The sequence below is a fragment of the Henckelia pumila genome, chromosome 2, assembly GCF_033568475.1.
Source record: "Henckelia pumila isolate YLH828 chromosome 2, ASM3356847v2, whole genome shotgun sequence".
Taxonomy (NCBI): domain Eukaryota; kingdom Viridiplantae; phylum Streptophyta; class Magnoliopsida; order Lamiales; family Gesneriaceae; genus Henckelia; species Henckelia pumila.
Genome location: NC_133121.1, coordinates 99671275 through 99688967, shown reverse-complemented (window position 1 = coordinate 99688967; position 17693 = coordinate 99671275). Strand labels below are relative to the sequence as shown.

General features: G+C 32.3%; 2 protein-coding genes across 2 annotated transcripts; one reads left to right on the top strand and one right to left on the bottom strand.

Moving 5' to 3' along the window:
* The first annotated feature begins 1112 nt into the window (after positions 1-1112).
* LOC140879653 (protein ALTERED PHOSPHATE STARVATION RESPONSE 1) lies at positions 1113-5551 on the top strand. The gene is made up of 7 exons (XM_073283467.1): positions 1113-1245; positions 1728-1820; positions 1974-3035; positions 3437-3621; positions 3849-4069; positions 4537-4870; positions 4950-5551. The coding sequence occupies exons 3-7, from the start codon at positions 2228-2230 to the stop codon at positions 5370-5372; spliced, it is 1971 nt and encodes a 656-aa protein (XP_073139568.1). The 5' UTR covers positions 1113-1245; positions 1728-1820; positions 1974-2227; the 3' UTR covers positions 5373-5551.
* Positions 5552-5684: 133 nt separating this feature from the next.
* LOC140879656 (photosystem I reaction center subunit psaK, chloroplastic) lies at positions 5685-6470 on the bottom strand. The gene is made up of 3 exons (XM_073283471.1): positions 6256-6470; positions 6084-6164; positions 5685-5976 (listed from the first exon to the last, which is right to left on the bottom strand). The coding sequence occupies exons 1-3, from the start codon at positions 6343-6345 to the stop codon at positions 5749-5751; spliced, it is 399 nt and encodes a 132-aa protein (XP_073139572.1). The 5' UTR covers positions 6346-6470; the 3' UTR covers positions 5685-5748.
* Between the last annotated feature and the right edge of the window lie 11223 nt (positions 6471-17693).

Genomic DNA, 17693 nt, shown 5'->3' with positions numbered 1-17693 from the left:
TTTAAATAAAAATAAATCTAACTTAAATAAATAATATTAAAATATTACGGATATTACTTCACGATTTAACCAGAGTAAGAAAATCATAATATCCACTGTGTAATTATTAATTATTATTATTAATATTAATAATAATAAAATATTTGAGATACAAATGAGAACATCATCTTGTATATCGATAAGCGAACCGATCCATTTTTAAAAAAATGGAAAAAGCCCCCGAGAGCACGCGTCTACCTTGTTCCATTCCACGGCTATAAGTGCATTAACGATTTTTCTGTTTGATTTCAGATATTGATGCAAACTTCCAGCTATTTCAGTATATTGATTTTGCAGAAATCGACATATAATATTGGGATACATATTAACAGATGAGATATAAAATTAAATTTGACTCGGAAAAAACTTCAAGGACATAATCGATGAGTTAAAACTAGAAGGAAATAACCGAAAAGGAAGATGAAAACATTTTCAATTTGAATTAAATTATCTTCGTTTCAAATTTCTTGAACAAGTAACTATTTTAAAATAACTTTGCCTAAATAGGTATGTGCTTGTAATGAATGGATTATTAGCTGATTGGTTTAAAAAACAGTGCTATACTTGAAATTGAAAAAAGTCAGTGTCCTATTAATGCAAATTTATGGGTTGGAAAGTAAGATGTATTGTTTAACGAGTTATTCATATTTATAATAAAAAATAATATTTTTTATAGATGACTCAAATAACAAATTTTTTTCAAAAAATTGACTTGCGAGACTGTCTCATATAAAATTTTGTTTTGTTTGATTCCTCAAAAATGATAAATTATAGCATGTGAATATGCAAATGTATTATAACTCTAATCATTTGTAAAATTTATGCAAAACTTTAGATAAAATAAATATAAGTTAATTTGAATGTAATACCAAAATTATATTGGATTTGCATGTAAATGATGAGCATGGCAAGTATATTAGCATTAACTGTATAGTTTATCATAAGTTCCAATTTTTTTAGGAAAATAATAAGTTAAAAAAAGGAATACATGGTAATTTTTATTAATGAACATTGAACTGGAAGCAATATTTTGACTGCGACGTTCCTTTTAATAAAGAAAAATGGTGTAAAGTAGATAAACCTTTAAGTATTTCAAAAAGTGAGTCCCTTTGCTTAGGATTCTTCCTCGCACTGCACTTGGGAATCGAGGAGTCGTGGGTGTGGAGCTCAACCTTTTCACATTTCTCCATCTTGTATATTCTTCAGGTTCTTTCTTGCCATGGCCTGTTTTTCAAAATTATATCTTTTGTATGCTCTGCACTGGTTTTTCTTTTTTCTCCATTATGGGTTTTTTTTTTTTTTTTTTGGGTTTGTTTGGTCGTATTGACTTCCGTGTCAGCGCCGTTGTTGTTTAGTTGTCATCTGTTTGGTTCTTGAAAGCGAAAAAATGATGTATTATCGGTGGTATTTGTGACCTGTTTGAGGGGAAAATTGTACTTTAAAGAATATAATTTCTTCAAAAGTTTTTGTACTGTGTGTTTTTGACAGCGAATTCCATGATTTCTGAGGCAAAAGAAGGAAACTTTTTGTACTGTTTTTTGTCTGGAGACTGGATTTGTTTAATGCTGAAAGCTTCTAAGTCTGTCCAGTTGCATTTCATTTGCCGATTCTGAGCTCGAAGTGAAAAGGCTAATGGGTTTTGTTTTGACAGTCTTATTTTCTGATTTGTATTTCTATTGAATCTGCAGATTCTGGGCACTAGCTGAGGCATATATATCTGAAGGACTTCAGATCTTTTATGGGTTTGCGAGCTTGGTAGAGTTTTTGAAGTGGGTTATATGGTAACTTTATGCGCTTCGGTTCTTGAAATTGTAAAAAACTATTCGTGCTGTGTAGTGTCGGAATAGTTTCGAGTAGGTTTTTGGTACACCGTTTCCACGCTTCTTTGGGAGCATCATCTATTCCTCTCACTGTAGTGTCTGAATATTTCCCAGGATTTAGTCGTAGGAATACCGTTTCCATGCTTCTCTCAGAGCATCATTGCCGTTTAGTCACTTGAATATTTGATTATACCGGGCTGAAGCAGCATTTCAAGTTGTCTTCTAGACAATGAAGTATGACGTTCATCCTCAAGAATATGCAGATTATGGTGTAGATTCTACAGCGAGCAGTAAACGTTGAAGAATTGTTATTCTTCTGCGTTCGGCCTCTGCTACAATTTTTCATTAGCACATTCAGATTGGAAAAAATGGGGTGTGTTGCATCAAGAATTGATAGGGAAGAGCGGGTGAAGGTCTGCAGGGAGAGGAAGAGGCTTATGAAACAGTTGTTGGGATGCAGGAAAGAATTTGCTGATGCTCTGTTAGTGTACTTAAGATCACTGAAAAATACTGGAGCGACCCTTAGACAGTTTACCGAATCCGAATCCTTGGAACTAGAGGACAACACTTCTGATTTTGCTTTTCCTCCTTCCCCTCCAGCGCCCCCTCCCCCCCCTCCTTTGCCGCCTTCACCTCCACCACCACCTTCATTCAGCCCCGATTTAAGGAAGCTTAAGAATAAACACCCGAAGGCTCATTCCGCTGTGGAAGAAGAAATAATAGAAATTGATGAGGATAAAAATCACACTCCACCACCTCCACCTACTGGTTCTTCTTGGGATTATTGGGACCCTTTTGGTTCTTCATCACCCCAATGTGGTAAACAAAGTGAAGCAATGGAACAAGAGGATGAGAACTGGGCCGAGACAAATACTGAATTTATAGACGAAGATGAGGAAGCAGCTGTTGATGCTACTAAAGAAACCGATCTGATTCCCATGAAACAGCAGAGGTTTGAACTCGCTGATGACAATTCCTCAATGATGAACTGGCATGCTAAAGACACAGCTGATATGGGTATGGTGGTTTGGAGGAATAACAAGACCTTGAGCAGTATTGTTAAGGATTTGGATGAATATTTCCTCAAAGCATCTGGCATTGTGAAGAATATAGCTGTTGTTATAGATACCAATATGGGTGATTCTTTCCGTTATAACGGCATAAATGAGAACAAGAGTAATTACTTTTTCCCTCTTAATTGGAGCAAACTATTTGTTTTTCTCTTCTTGGTTTATGATAACTCTTAAACTAGACCTATCTTGCAAATTTGTCTGTCATGTTGTTTTCCTCTATGTTTTGTCAAAATTCCTCGCATCTTATCTGTTTTATACCCATCAAACTTTACAATGGTGGCATTTTTTTCGAATGCATGAGTTCCTTTTTGTTTTGTTTTGTGATCGACCTGATGATATTGAAGTTCCGTGGGTGATGCCGAGGAAGGCATTTCTTAGGTTAATTTGCAATGGAACATCAACTTTTTAATCTAGGTTTTAACTAATTATGCAAGTGGTTTATTCTCTTCGAACCAAATTTGTATGGTAAGACATTTTGGGGGCTTACACCATCTATATTTGCAGGGAAGAGAAGTAATTCAACAAGAGTTTTTCGTGCTCTGACTTGGAGCTGGTCCCTTAAATCACTTCAATCCTCAAGAGAAGCCGAACTTTTCTCCCAATCTAATGAACCCTGTAAACCTGGAGCTCATTGCACCACCCTCCAGAAGCTTTATTCCGAAGAGCAGAAACTCCATAAGGATGTTAAGGTAATTGGGCTGAAAATAAAGTACAAGTACATACCAAGAAAAAGCAGTGTAGTGTTTGTTATAAGGAGATTTAGAAAGGAAGTCATAGAGATCTACCTATAAAACAGATTCCCATGTTTGTCTAAGGACTAAGCCTTATGAATGTGAAAAGTGTATTATTATCTCTATGATTAACTTTTTTTTTGTTCACAAATTTAATGGCAAGCTTGGTTTTATATTTTTTAAAGGAGGAGGTGAATGCCAAGGTGGAGTATGGGAGAAAACAAGTGCTGCTACAGAGACAAGAGGAAGACCATGATTGGGCCAAGGCAGAGAAAACTCGGCTAGCTGTTGAAAGTTTAGAGTCGCATATTTTATCTACGCAAGAATCGATCAGTGGGTCTTACTCAACTATATCAAAGCTTATAAATGAGGAGCTACACCCTCAGATTGTTGCGCTAGCTTCAGGGTAAACTCGCAAGTTATTGAACTTTATGCGTGTTGAATTTGTTTAGTTGCTAGCTGGGACTACAAGCTTTGAAATTTCATAGGCCATATTGGTAGAATTTGTTTTCTTGCATGGTCAGGAAGTTCAAATTAAGGTGATAGAGCTTATATTAGGAAACTGTTTTAAATAAAACGAAGGCTTACTTGTTTTCCCCCCAGTCCAGATTCTTGAAGTGTAAAAATTATGCTTTTCTAATCTCCCATGAATATCTGATTTGCGTATTGCACACGAGGGGGGTGTATTGAAGTATAAAAATTATTGTTGGGTCACCTTCCATGTGCTTGAGTTTTAAAATTAATCTCCAATTCAGATGTCCCAGGATGGCCAGTTTTCATATTTTGAATCACACTGAATACATGCTTCTGGTCTTTTGACGTATACCCGACTTAGTTCAAAGTTCAAACTGTCTTGTGTTTCTTCTTTTACAGATTGATGCATATGTGGTACACAATGCATGAGTGTCATCAAGCACAGAGTCAAATATCTCAGCAGCTGATCCATCTTGCAGTTCAGCAACACATCGAACCTACTTCTGAATACCATCTTCAGGCTGCGGCTCAGCTCCATACTGAGGTCACTTCTTGGTACAACAGCTTCTGCAAACTAGTTAAATTCCAGCGAGACTATGTAGGTACCCTCAGAAAATGGACCGAACTTACCAGCTGCCTTGCAAATATCGGAACTCCGCAGAGTGATAACTCTTTAAAGTTGGATGCCCTTCTCGGTGAATGGCTGAACCAACTCAATAATTTACATGATAAGGTAACTTGTTTGATTAAATCTTGAACCACCTGTCAACTTTCTAACTTGGTTAATTTGTTATCCCATTTTTCAACTGCAGTCGGTGTCTGAAGCCATCAAGGGCCTGATATCTTCTGTTGAAACCATAGTCTTACAACAGCAAGAAGAATACAACATGCGCAAGAGAACCGAAAAACTCGGGCTGAAATTGGAAAGAGAACTCAACTCCCTTTCAGAAGTCCAGTTTAAGTTTGAGGGAAGCGTCTCGCTTGAAGAAGCAAACTCTGTGACCACATCCAAGCATCCTTTGTTGATTAGGCGCGCCAAAGTCGAAGCTCTCAAGACATTAGCGGATGAGGAGAAAGCCAAGTATGTGAAGTGTGTCAAAGCCACTCAAGCCATGATTCTGAACAATTTACAGACTAGGCTCCCAAATGTATTCAGCGCCCTAACGGACCATTCGAAAGCTTGTGTTCATAGCTTTGAGGCCATTCTGGGCGGCCAGATTGCATTAGAACAGTAAGGGGTGAATCGAATTCGATGTCCGGAGAACGTGCAACTTGTGGAAATCAGGTAGTTGATTGATGTTTAACCAATGTGCAAGAGGAGTTGAGTTGCACATCAACTGCTCAACATGTTCTGATTTTGTTGTAGTTCAAGTTCAAGTCCCTATACGTTTTCCTATCAAAGCATGTCACATCTTCACGACCATATTGAATATGTTGATTAAATCTTGATAGAAAATGAAAAAAATGGGGGCTCCCTGTTCTTTTAACCTATTCTCCATCATTAAAGATGACTAGTATTGCATATAAACCCCATCTGATGAGTCGAGTTAATCAATATGCACATAACATTGAACATTACAAGATAAAGCATCTCTGCTAAACAAAGACAATTTAAAGGGAACCAATGTTTTTGAGACCAAGTACAACCCCAACCCCAATGATGTGGCCTACAACACCACAAGCCAATGTATCAGCCAAGGTGAACCCCGCTGGATCACCGGTCTGCAGACCGGATTCCCTCACCTCCAGCTTCAACCCTGCAGTCGCCTTGCGGTTCGCAGACGGAGCCAACCCGAACCGACCCGCAAACAACATTAAACTGGTTGCTGTCACCATTATCTGCATTTGGATCAGGCACAAAATAATTGTTTCAAACTTCCAAAGTTATCGACTTTCTTGAATTCCCAGAAAGATTTGAGAGTATTTAAAGTTGCAAACCAGCATACCAAATTAGTGGGTGAGCCAATGAAGTCACAGCGAGCTCCCAAGGCTCCCTGCCCTCTGCGCTTAATGGGTTGAACTGCAACCTGGAAAACCAAACAGAAACATATGTTTCAAATCTTGGAATAAAATCCCAGATCAAAATTCTGAATCTCACTCGAGGGAAATTTGACTTACCAAGCTCTTGACAGGAGAAACTACTGGTGCTGTTTGAGGCCTGAGGCCATTGAACTGCGGCAGAGAAGTCATCATCACTGTACTAGCCATTTAGATCGGTCAGATTTCTTGATCAAAATGCAAATAACTCTATACTCGAATTGAATGATGCAGATTCGGTGATGCCTAGTGTTATATGTGCTGTAGTTGGAATTGAAACAAAGCCACACAAAGAGCTGGTGGCCTTGAGAGTTCAAAAATGGATACATCGAAATATTGCTGCTGAGATGGCGATGATGTATTGGTTGGTTTCTGTTGGATAAGATATGTTTGTGTCTTTGTTTTACGTAAAAGTAGAAACTATGTAATATATATGAAAAGTTGAAAGTTATGAGATGATTCATTGATTCCTGCTCAATACATTCTATGATATACAAAAAAAATCTCTCCCGTTAGTTTTGTGAAAATGATAGGTTATTTAATCTGATTCATAAAAAAATAATATTTTTATGTTAAAAATATTATTTTATAATTTTATTAATAGACAGACGGAGAAAGTACCAAATTAAAAATATCATTTTTTCATTTTATTAATGGAAGAAGTACCCAAACCATATATAATTATGCTCATATAGTTTTGCCTAGTGGATTTGTGTTTGCTTTTAACATTTCCAAATAACATATAAGCCCAAGTAATTAAAATTATTTAACTCACCATGACTTTTATTTTTTGGCCAAGTTATTAGTTCAATCATGACACATTCTATTCTTTGTTATAAGTATGTATCAACTTTGACACATCACACGAAAAGATAGTAAATTTATTATTATTATTAGTTTATTAATACACGCATCGCGTGCTTGTATAATTTTTTTTTATAATTAATTTGATTTATATTAAAATAAGAGTAATATCATAGTTGTAAAAATTATCGAGAGATTAAACTATAATTTGAAATACGAAATTAAAAAAAACAAAAAAAACAAAAATGTAATATATATATATATATATATATATATAGAGAGAGAGAGTTCTTTTATGGTGCCCAACACTATATGTCAACTTCATGTCTACCATGTACAAGCCAACTCATCTATTGTACCGGTCAACTCACCTATTGTACATGATGGACATGAAGTGAGCATATAGTGTTGGGCACCATAAAATAACTCATATATATATATATAGAGTTTCTTTCAAATGTCCACCTACTATGTCCACCACCATGCCCACCAATGATGTGGCACTACAAAATAGTGTCACATCATTGGTGGGCATGGTGGTGGACATGGTAGATGGGCACTTGAAAAAAATTCTATATATATATATCACATAAGTGCAATTTGGATAGAAAAAAAGATGGTATCTAAAAAACCTATTCTTTATATAGGGGAAAAAATTATATTTAACCATCAATTGTAACCCTAATGCCCCACTCCTCACTCATTGATTGGTGCGAAAACTTTGGACGATTTTCATATAAAATTTGTACTATATAATCGTTTTAAACTTTATTATTATTATACAAAAAATATTGAGATGTATTTAGTCTGCATATGTTACTTTGTTGAAGTTTTTAGAGGTCTATTTTGGAATAAATTAGTCAATTTTTTATTTTCGTATATCATTTATTTTAAAATATGTTCAATTTATTATTTATTGTTTTAAGTTATAAAATCATTAGAACCCATTTTGTGTGAGTTCATATCTTTATCGTTACTATAATATGCTATATATTTTTTATATGATTATACATATACTTGAAACAAAATTTCACACACCAAGAAAAAAATTTCTAGCTACGCTTTTGTATTTAGATCGATATATATATATATTGATTCTTAAAACAAAAAATAGGTCTCTGGTGAGACACAAGTCAACTCGATATATATTTACTATATTATTAAGTGTGTGTACCTTAGAAAAATTATTTTTGGTGTCATGGTAAATTTTCTTAAATTTTACGATTATACCCCCACACTCCCAAAGAAAACTATCATGTTTTATTTCCTCCCACCTTCTTTTTGGTTTTTCTTATAACCTCCTTTTTTCTCTTCCATTTTTTCTTCACTGTCAAATTAAAAATTTCTCTGCAGCCATTTTATCAAGTTGAAGTCTTTATCAAATTATATATTTATGGGACACGCATCGCGTATGTCATGGTGACTTGTATATCTATACCTATTTATTAAGTGAGAAGACCTTAGAGAAACCAACTTGATATCTTGTTATGACCTTAATTTGAATTTCAAATTATTTGAAAAAAATGGTGAAAAATAACTAATATAAATATATAATTTATGGTATTTTAACTACTACTCATAGACTTATAGCTAATATTTAACCCAAAAAACATTCATTTTTTGTTCCCGAAAATTTATTATATTTTTTTCCAAAATTAATTTTAATAAAAAAATTCATTTTTTTTGCCACACACAACGGGTGTGCAAATACGCTAATATATATATATATATATATATATATATATATATATATTCTTTCAAGTGCCCACCTATCATGCTCACTATCATGCCCACCAATGATGTGGCACTATTCTATTGGACCACATCTTTATCACATCCAATAGAATAGTGTCACATCATTGGTGGGCATGGTAGTGGGCATGATAGGTGTGCACTTGAAAGAAACTTTCTATATATATATATATTATATTGAGCAAGAGCACCTAGTTGGTCTCTTGGTATGCCCAACCTCAAATTGCCAACAAAAAAAAAAAAAGAACCCATAAAAGTGTCAAATTACAAAAAATGCATATCATATTAAAAATCAATTACTTTAAAAATAAATTTTATATAATATACACACAATACATAATATTTATGTATTACGTTACGTATACAATGAGTATGCGTTACCGCTTATATATATATATAAAAGAAAGATAATATCGTACGATTTGATTCATATTAGATATATCATTAATAATTTAAATTATGTGAGGTGAATAATTATAATATTTTATTTTTGAAACAAACACCAAATAATTATAATATTTACAGCCACGCAGTTGATGAGATTGGATTATTAAACGAATCAATGAATTACTGGATCAAGTTGCTTGATAATGTACGCGTGGAAGACCCATAAGATATTTGTACTTGGGCCTGTTTTTCTTATGAGACTAAGAGGCCCATGTTCACCTATTAAGGTTATCCAATTTTGTTTTCGGCCCCTAATTAATTTTTCTTCCATTGGAGGACCCAAATTTCAAAGCATCCTCGTAAGAGCATGTTCAACAATATGAGGAAGTTGATGTGGTGAAATTGATAACTTAATCGCATGATAATGTCAATGTTGATAACTTTATTGTATGTTTTTACAATGATGCGATGATGTTGTGGTGATGATGTTGAAATATTATTTTTTATTCTATTTACTTAATTTTTAAAAAATATAATAAAATTGCACATAATTATAACAAATTTAAAATACATATAATTAAAGTTTAAAATTACACATAAGTTTAAAAACATAACATAAATATACAATAGCTAGCTAGCATTGGAAGTCCCATAGGCCATATACTTTTTGGGGTTTGGATTATTTTGGGAAGTGAAACCCAATTAAATCTTGGGCTTTCCATTAATGATATTTGCTGACGAGGGTCTTTGTGGTTCGTGTGCCGTTAGTTCATGTGAAATTTGTGGTTCGGATTTGGAAACTTGAAAGAAAATATGGTCCGATGTGAAATTTTTGTTGAACATAATGCATTTATTTATTTACTTATTATGTATGATGTGGAATTCGAAGTCGTGGTTTTTCGATATATACTTTGTAAACTTTTGGACTAATACAACAATCTGTAGACAACATTAAGCATGTGAATTGCACTTGGTAAAAACCCTATGCTAGAATGTTCATCGGTCGGTTTGTTTTAATTTGTCTAAATTCGGTTCGATTTTACAGTTTTCAATTAATGAATAATGTAATCCGAAGTCAAACCATTTTAGTTCGGTTCGGTTCGATTTTGTACTACAATGGACCAGTTTATACGGTTCGGTTTAGTCGGGTTGATCAATAATACATAACACAATAAAATGTAAAAGTGTTCATCGACCGGTTCTATTCCGTTTTCGGTTTTGTATTTCGTTTCTTTCGGTTTTCGTTATAGAGATATATAATCCGAGATCCTAACCATTTTTCTTACATGATTTTTTACATGATTTCTTATTAAAAATTTAAAAATAAATTTTAAATGAATTACATAAACAAAAATCAACTAAAAATTACATTAAACGACCATCAATTAATTAACTATGAATTAAAAAAATAACAATAAATTACATAAACGACAATCAACTAAGAATTATTTAAAATGATTATACATTCCCTAAATATTATCTCATAACATATATATAATATAAATACAAATATAAATATAAATAAAATTATTAATTTAATGAATTTTGATTTTTTCGATCGGTTCGGTTTTGACATATATAATCCAAAACCGAACCAAATAAATTTCGGTTTTAAGAATTATATCCGAATTACAAAATACGGCTTTTGGTTCAGTTCGGTGTATGGTTTTTCCGGTTTGAATTTCCGGTTTTTTCGATTTTATCCGAAATTTGAACACCCCTACCCTATGCTGCTAAGTTGCCGATAAAAGGTTTTCGCATTCGTGGTTTTTCGATATATACTTGGTACAATTTTGGACTAATACAAGAATCTGCAAACCACGTTAAACATAGGAACGACAACGGGGTGGGTTTGAGCAAACCCAAGACCCGCCCCGTCCCGCCCCGTGAATCCGGCGGATCCAATCTGGGTTAGACTCGTTGGACCCGCCAAATTTCATATAATTTAAATTTTATTAAATAAAAATTTAAATAAGTTAAAAAAATTAACAAAACATTATTAAATTATTTTTCAACTTTATATTAACAATATTCAGGACAAAAAATATTCTCACAAGTTAAAATATATCATTTTTTATTTAATTAATAATTAATAACAAAATAAAAATTATAACAATATATTTTCATATTAAAAATATCATAATATATTAAAATTATTTTAATCCAAAAATATTATAAACTCAAATTATGGATAAAGTGTTGATTATTTAATATAAAAAATATAATTATATATTATTAATATATATATATATATATTGGTGGGACGCGTCTGGCCAAATTCAAGACCCGCTTGGTTGGGTCTAGACCCGTCTATCCGGACCGGGCTTAAACGGGGTCGGGTTTAGACCCGACTCATTGTCATCCCTAATTAAGCATGTAAATTGCACTTGGAAAAAACCTATGCTGCTGAGTTGCCGATAAAAGGTTGATAGATATAAATATAATCTAACTCGTGATCATAACTATTAATTAAGCGTTCATTTACCCACCAAATTTAGATATGACGAAGACGAATTATAGATGGATCTACTTGTATCGATCATGCATTTGCATGCTGACACGATTCATGGGGTGACTCGTCCAAAAGGACAATTAAAAATAAGTTACTCAAAAAAAACTAATAATAATAATTAAAGACTCCACTTTTAATAAATCCCATGTTGCATATTTACAAGACCGATTCAAACTAGCTACCTCTCAAACAAAACTCACGCATTAATAATTTAGCAGATTATTTAAATAGTAATTGACTATTGTAGCTACTCCTAACATTGTAAGCTTCCAGTCAAGACAATGCCATTTTTCCTTGACATTGGGAACTGCTGATATCTTCTTCCCAATTGGACCAAATCATTAAAGAATAATATTCAAAATATGCCAAGTTCTGTATTTTTTTTGCTAATTAAGATCACCATAATAAAAAATTAACAAAAACACAGAAAGATTTGCAGAAACAATCGACAAAATCTAACCGAATTAGATGAACAAACATATTATAATTCATGCCATCTTTCGAGCAAACATCGGAACAACGCAAACAGTTTTGTGGAATATATTTATATATTTTTGGTTGATATATAAATAATAATATCCAGAATTATTCCATCTTATTTTTTGAGTCTCTTCTGGTTTGGTGATTATGTTGCCAAAATCATAATAATCAACTACAAAACTTTGCAGTTATTAAAAATTTGTTTAGTTTTGCATATGCGAGCAGTGTCTCTGTGTTGTCGATGTGACAGCATATTTTGTCCTCTTGTCTCCTTGTCAAAACGGAGGGAATATTGGTATTGTGTTTTCTTTCCTTATTTATAAAATAACAATAACATAACATTAAAATTATTTTAATCCATTGTCACGATCAATTTTATGAGATGAATTTTTTATTCAATTTGTTTTACAAAAAATTTTAATTTAATACTAAAATTTAGGGGAGTTCACGGTTTAATTAACCGCCCGAACTGAGCGAAACCAAAAATCCGATTTTAAATTTTTCAGATTTTCGGTTTGATTTGGTTTTTTTAGCTCGATTCACCGAACCAAACCGAAATTTAGTTTTCTTATATTTTTTCTAGTTTTTAAAATCATTTTTAATTTATTTTTATTAATAAATAAAAATAAATTAACACGAAATTTGGTTCGGTTCTCGATTTTGGTTAACCGAATTTTCGTTTCGGTTCAACCTGAGTGAACACCCCATCTAAATGTACTGATTTTTATTATATCTACAAACACAATCGATTCATCTTACATATATAGATACATAAGAGATTTCTGCATCGTCATAATATAATACGAGATTAATAGATAAATGTCAATTTAAATGAAATCTTGGTGTCTTTAATGTTTTCTCCATATCATACTAGTTGACCAAAAATAAATAATTTAGTGGGTCAACAAATGTTTCACTATGTCAGTTTGATTTTAGTATAATCGTTATTTTGTTATTGCTTAGTGTTTGTGTTTCTGATGGTGATTTACTGATTTATACATGCATTTATATTAAATTTTAATTTAATGTAATAAATTATCGAGGAGATTTAGCTTTTATTTTGATTAGCTGATTTAATAAGTATGAAAAGACACAATGCAATTAACCCGACATATACCTCATCGATGACGTATAAAATCTTAATCACAGTAATTACTCCTAAACCGATCTTATGAGATAATAAAGAGAGACATTAAAAGATGCAAAATCTTGAAAAGAGAAAACCGATCCCACGAAAATCTCCATCCCAAGATTACCAAAAAAGTAACCTCAATTATTTACCTATTTAGTTCTTCGTAAACAATATTAATTAATGTACATTTTAGTAATCCCATGTAATATGTTTGGTATCAGTTCATTAAACATGAAATTAGTTACCTACGAACACTAAGTCCCCATTATTGTCTACCCCAAATGAAGGATTAACATTTGTGAAGTTTTTATTTATAAAATCAAAATAATTATACGTACCCTCGTTTTATATCTTTATTGATAAAGATTTTTTTTTCTAATATAATATTTCTTTTTTAAATCTTGATTCATATATTTATATATTTTTTAAAATCTATAGATAGTTAATTAGTATTAATAAAAAAATGAAAAAAATCATTAATTAACAAAAGTGTGATGTTTAGATAAATCCTAGTATTTTTTACAATGCAAAAACTCTTGTGAGCTAGAATGTATCACAACTTAATTTTATGAGATGGATCTTATACTCGACTTGACCTAAAGTACTATTTTTATGCTAAAATTATTATTATTATTATTATTATTATTCTTATTTTTTTTCACTTTATACATAGATTGTTTCGATCCATTTACATATGACCTGTCTTATTTATAAAACGGTATAGTTTTTTTTTTTGGTCTTAATTATATCAATTTATTGTGTTTTCCTCATAGATTTATAATGTCATTAGAAAAATAAGATTTACAAAAAAAAAAATTATTATTTCATCTTTATGTAATTCATTCAAATCATAACATGATTTCCATGCAAGACTATTTAATACGAAGATATCAGTAAAAATCAATAAGAAGCGCAATACTATATATACTGGATATTTGAAAAACCGAAAAAATTAAAAAGAAAATCGTATGTACAATCGGTGTGAGAGTATATTTTTTGAAATGAAATAGATATGGTGCGTATGAGTCTCTGGTAATAACCATGGACACCTTGATCAGATGATGTACATTAAAAATTGAATGTCTTGCTGCCAAACAAAGCACATGGGAATTAATGGCTGCCCAAACAAGACACCATGAATCTTGTACGACACCATGAAATTTGATCCAATATGTCTCGCTACACACACCACACACACACACACTCTCTCATAAAACACCCAAAAATAATAACTTGTAGATAGTCTTGTATATTTATCTATAACTCGAGTCAATTTAATCCATATTTATATTAATAATAATAATTTTGACACAAATAATTATTTTTTGTGGATCGGATCAGATATTCGTATCATTTTTTTTTCTCTAAATTTTCAGTTTATAATTTATGATTCATACACATACACAAGCTTTGTATCTTGCACCCCTCTTGATCCATTTTAACTTGAGTATCTTGAAAAATAATTAATTTAGAACTCATATTTTCTTTTGTTTTTCGATGATGGTGCGATTTTGATCAAGTCGGATCATTTTCTCGAACAACGGAATTCGACATTGGTATTCAACCTGAAAGCATTATATATTCATAAAAAAAGTTTTATGACGTGGGAATTATTCACATTCGTTATTTTTTGGTGTGCATTGGATAAATTTCAGAACTAACGTAATAGCCTGCAAATCACGCTAGTAAGATAAACTGCACTGAACAAGCCATGTGTAACAGACTAGTTCAAGATAGTTTTGATAGAGAGAATCGAACATCTGACCAATGGTCAAATGCTTACCTACTCCACCAACTTAGAGACCAAGAGATAGGCGAGTTGGTAAGGCCTGAGGTGACGTGGGAAGAAATTTCCCAGCGTTGCGGGTTCGATCCTCGTGTGAAGCATATTCTCTGCTGAAATATTGTGGGAGGTATGCTCTGGGGATTGGGTCATGTGCTCCCTCCTTCAGATCCCTGCCGCTCGTGCACATCTTTCGATTTACCCTCCGCATGAGCCAATGGGCCTCTGACTCATGTGAAATGGAGTCTCCTTCGGGGTCAACCCTTTTTGAGAAGAGATTGATATTCATCGAGTTTTTTTTATTCATTCTTAGCAGACATCAAATTGGTCTGCAAAAAATTCGGATACATAATTCATTTGAGTAACTAGGGTTGAGTCGACGCTACCCGCAGGGTAGTGCCATGCGGGTGACGTGGCGCCTCATGATTAATTCAAATCAGTGGGCTCCATGTGGGATCCACTATTTTTTATCAATCATGGTTTTACACGTCACCCGCAAGGTAGTGCCATGCGGACGGCATGTACTAAACCAATAACTAGATGCGTTAATTAATTATGTTATGAGTCCAAATGCGCAATATCACTAAGGCTGGAAAATTTTACGTAAATCCCGACCCTTCTCGATTCCCAACCCGTTCTCGTCCCGAATTTTTCCCGTCTCGAACTTTTCCCAACTCGAGTGGTCTGGATTTTTTTCGACCCGATCAATTTCGGGATCAGGATCGGGACAGGGAACTCTTCCCGACGGGATTCCCGATCCGACCCGAACATAAAAATAATTTTTTTAATAATATTTTTTAATTAAAAAAATATTTTTTTTATAATTTTATGTTTTAATATTAATTTTTTATAATTATCTACATATAATTTTTTTTATATTTATCCCTTTTAATATTAACATTGAGTTATAAATTTTTATTTTGTTTTTTTATTATTATGAATAATTATATGTTTTTTTTATTAATCAAGTAGTTGTTTTAATTTATTTGTAATATACTAAGAAGATGTTTTAGTTTTTTAATGGTTATTTACAAAGAAATTTTAATTTATTTGTAATATACTAAGAAGTTGTTTGATTTTCTTCATAATTTTATTTAAAAAAATATTTTCATAATATTTTTTTTAAAAAAAATATTGTTCGGAATTATTCTTTTCCGATCCGACGAGATTCTATCGGGACGAAAATTGAATAAGGGTTACGGGACGGGTTCCGACCCGATCCACTCTAAATATCACTAGGGCGTTCACGAAATTACAAAAATGTACGACCAAGAGGGGCAATCTCGACATTCTAGGTGTAAGGCTGTTAAGTCCATGTCCCGAGCCCAATCCAAACCAATGCTTGCCTGAAGATGCTGGAGAACACAAGCAACAGCCTTCATGGATGCCACGTGTCGAAATCTCGGCTCTCCGTAGTCCCGCACGTGCGAAGATGCATACGTCGTTCTGTCGGACCTAAACATAGATCTTGCCGCTAAATTAACCTTTTAATTAATATTATGGTCAAATAAATAAATATGATTAACATTATAATTTTAGTCATTTAATAAAGAACAATATATTTAAGCAAGATATTATAAGATTTATGACTAGAAAATATCCCATCCGCCGTTCGTTAACATGACCAATTATTCGCTGAGCTTATTCAACGGTTGATTTGGACAAATTTATATATATGATTTTACTTTTAAAATATATATCTAAATAATCGAGAATAATATAATTTCTCTATTATTAATTTATTATCCCACAAAAGTAGTCGATACTCTCAACATCTTGGAAAAATCCAAGAATCTAATTTACGGATCGAGAAAGGGTATGATTATTTTTATACATTTTTAAATATGATCTGATATTTCATATATATACACCTTTTTTCAAATATTTTCAACGGAAAAAACCTCATGCAAAAAAAAAAAAGAAGAGAAAAAACAGTATTTGTGTGTGTTTCCTTCTGTATATACATATATGATTGACACTGATCCAAAAATTTAGACTCATGCTTGCAAAAACATGGAGTATATTTCAATTTATATTTAAGATGAATGAAAAAAAAATTAAATTTTATATTTGAGAATGTAAAAAAAAATTCAACAATTCTATTATATAAAAGACGAGCATATTATACACTAACTACTTTTGAAGACATCAAAATACATTATTTCACTACGATCCTTTTTTATCCATTATCCCACTAAACCTTCCATTCACTCCATATTTTGCTTTCAAAAAACAAAAAAATACATATAAAAAAAGAGTAACATTCCTGTGAGACGGTCTCATCCATAAGACGGGTCAATCCTACCCATATTTATAATAATAAGTAATACTTTTGACATAAATTGTAATACTTTTTAATGGATAACTCATACAAGAGATCCGTCTCATGATAAAAATGACCCTTGAGACCGTCTCATAGGAGTTTTTGCCATAAAAAAGACCTTTTATTTTACACACTTAAGATATGTGTAGTTTTTCACTAGTTTCTATTAAATAACATCCAAGTGTCTCCAAAAACAAAATAACATCCTAGTGTGGCATTCAGCCCATTAATGTATATATTTTTTGAAAGCATAAAATACTTACAAACGCATAATATAATATAATATAAGTAGAATACAAACGATAACTGCTTGTGAATGGAAACTATAGGTCGTACTGTCAATTAT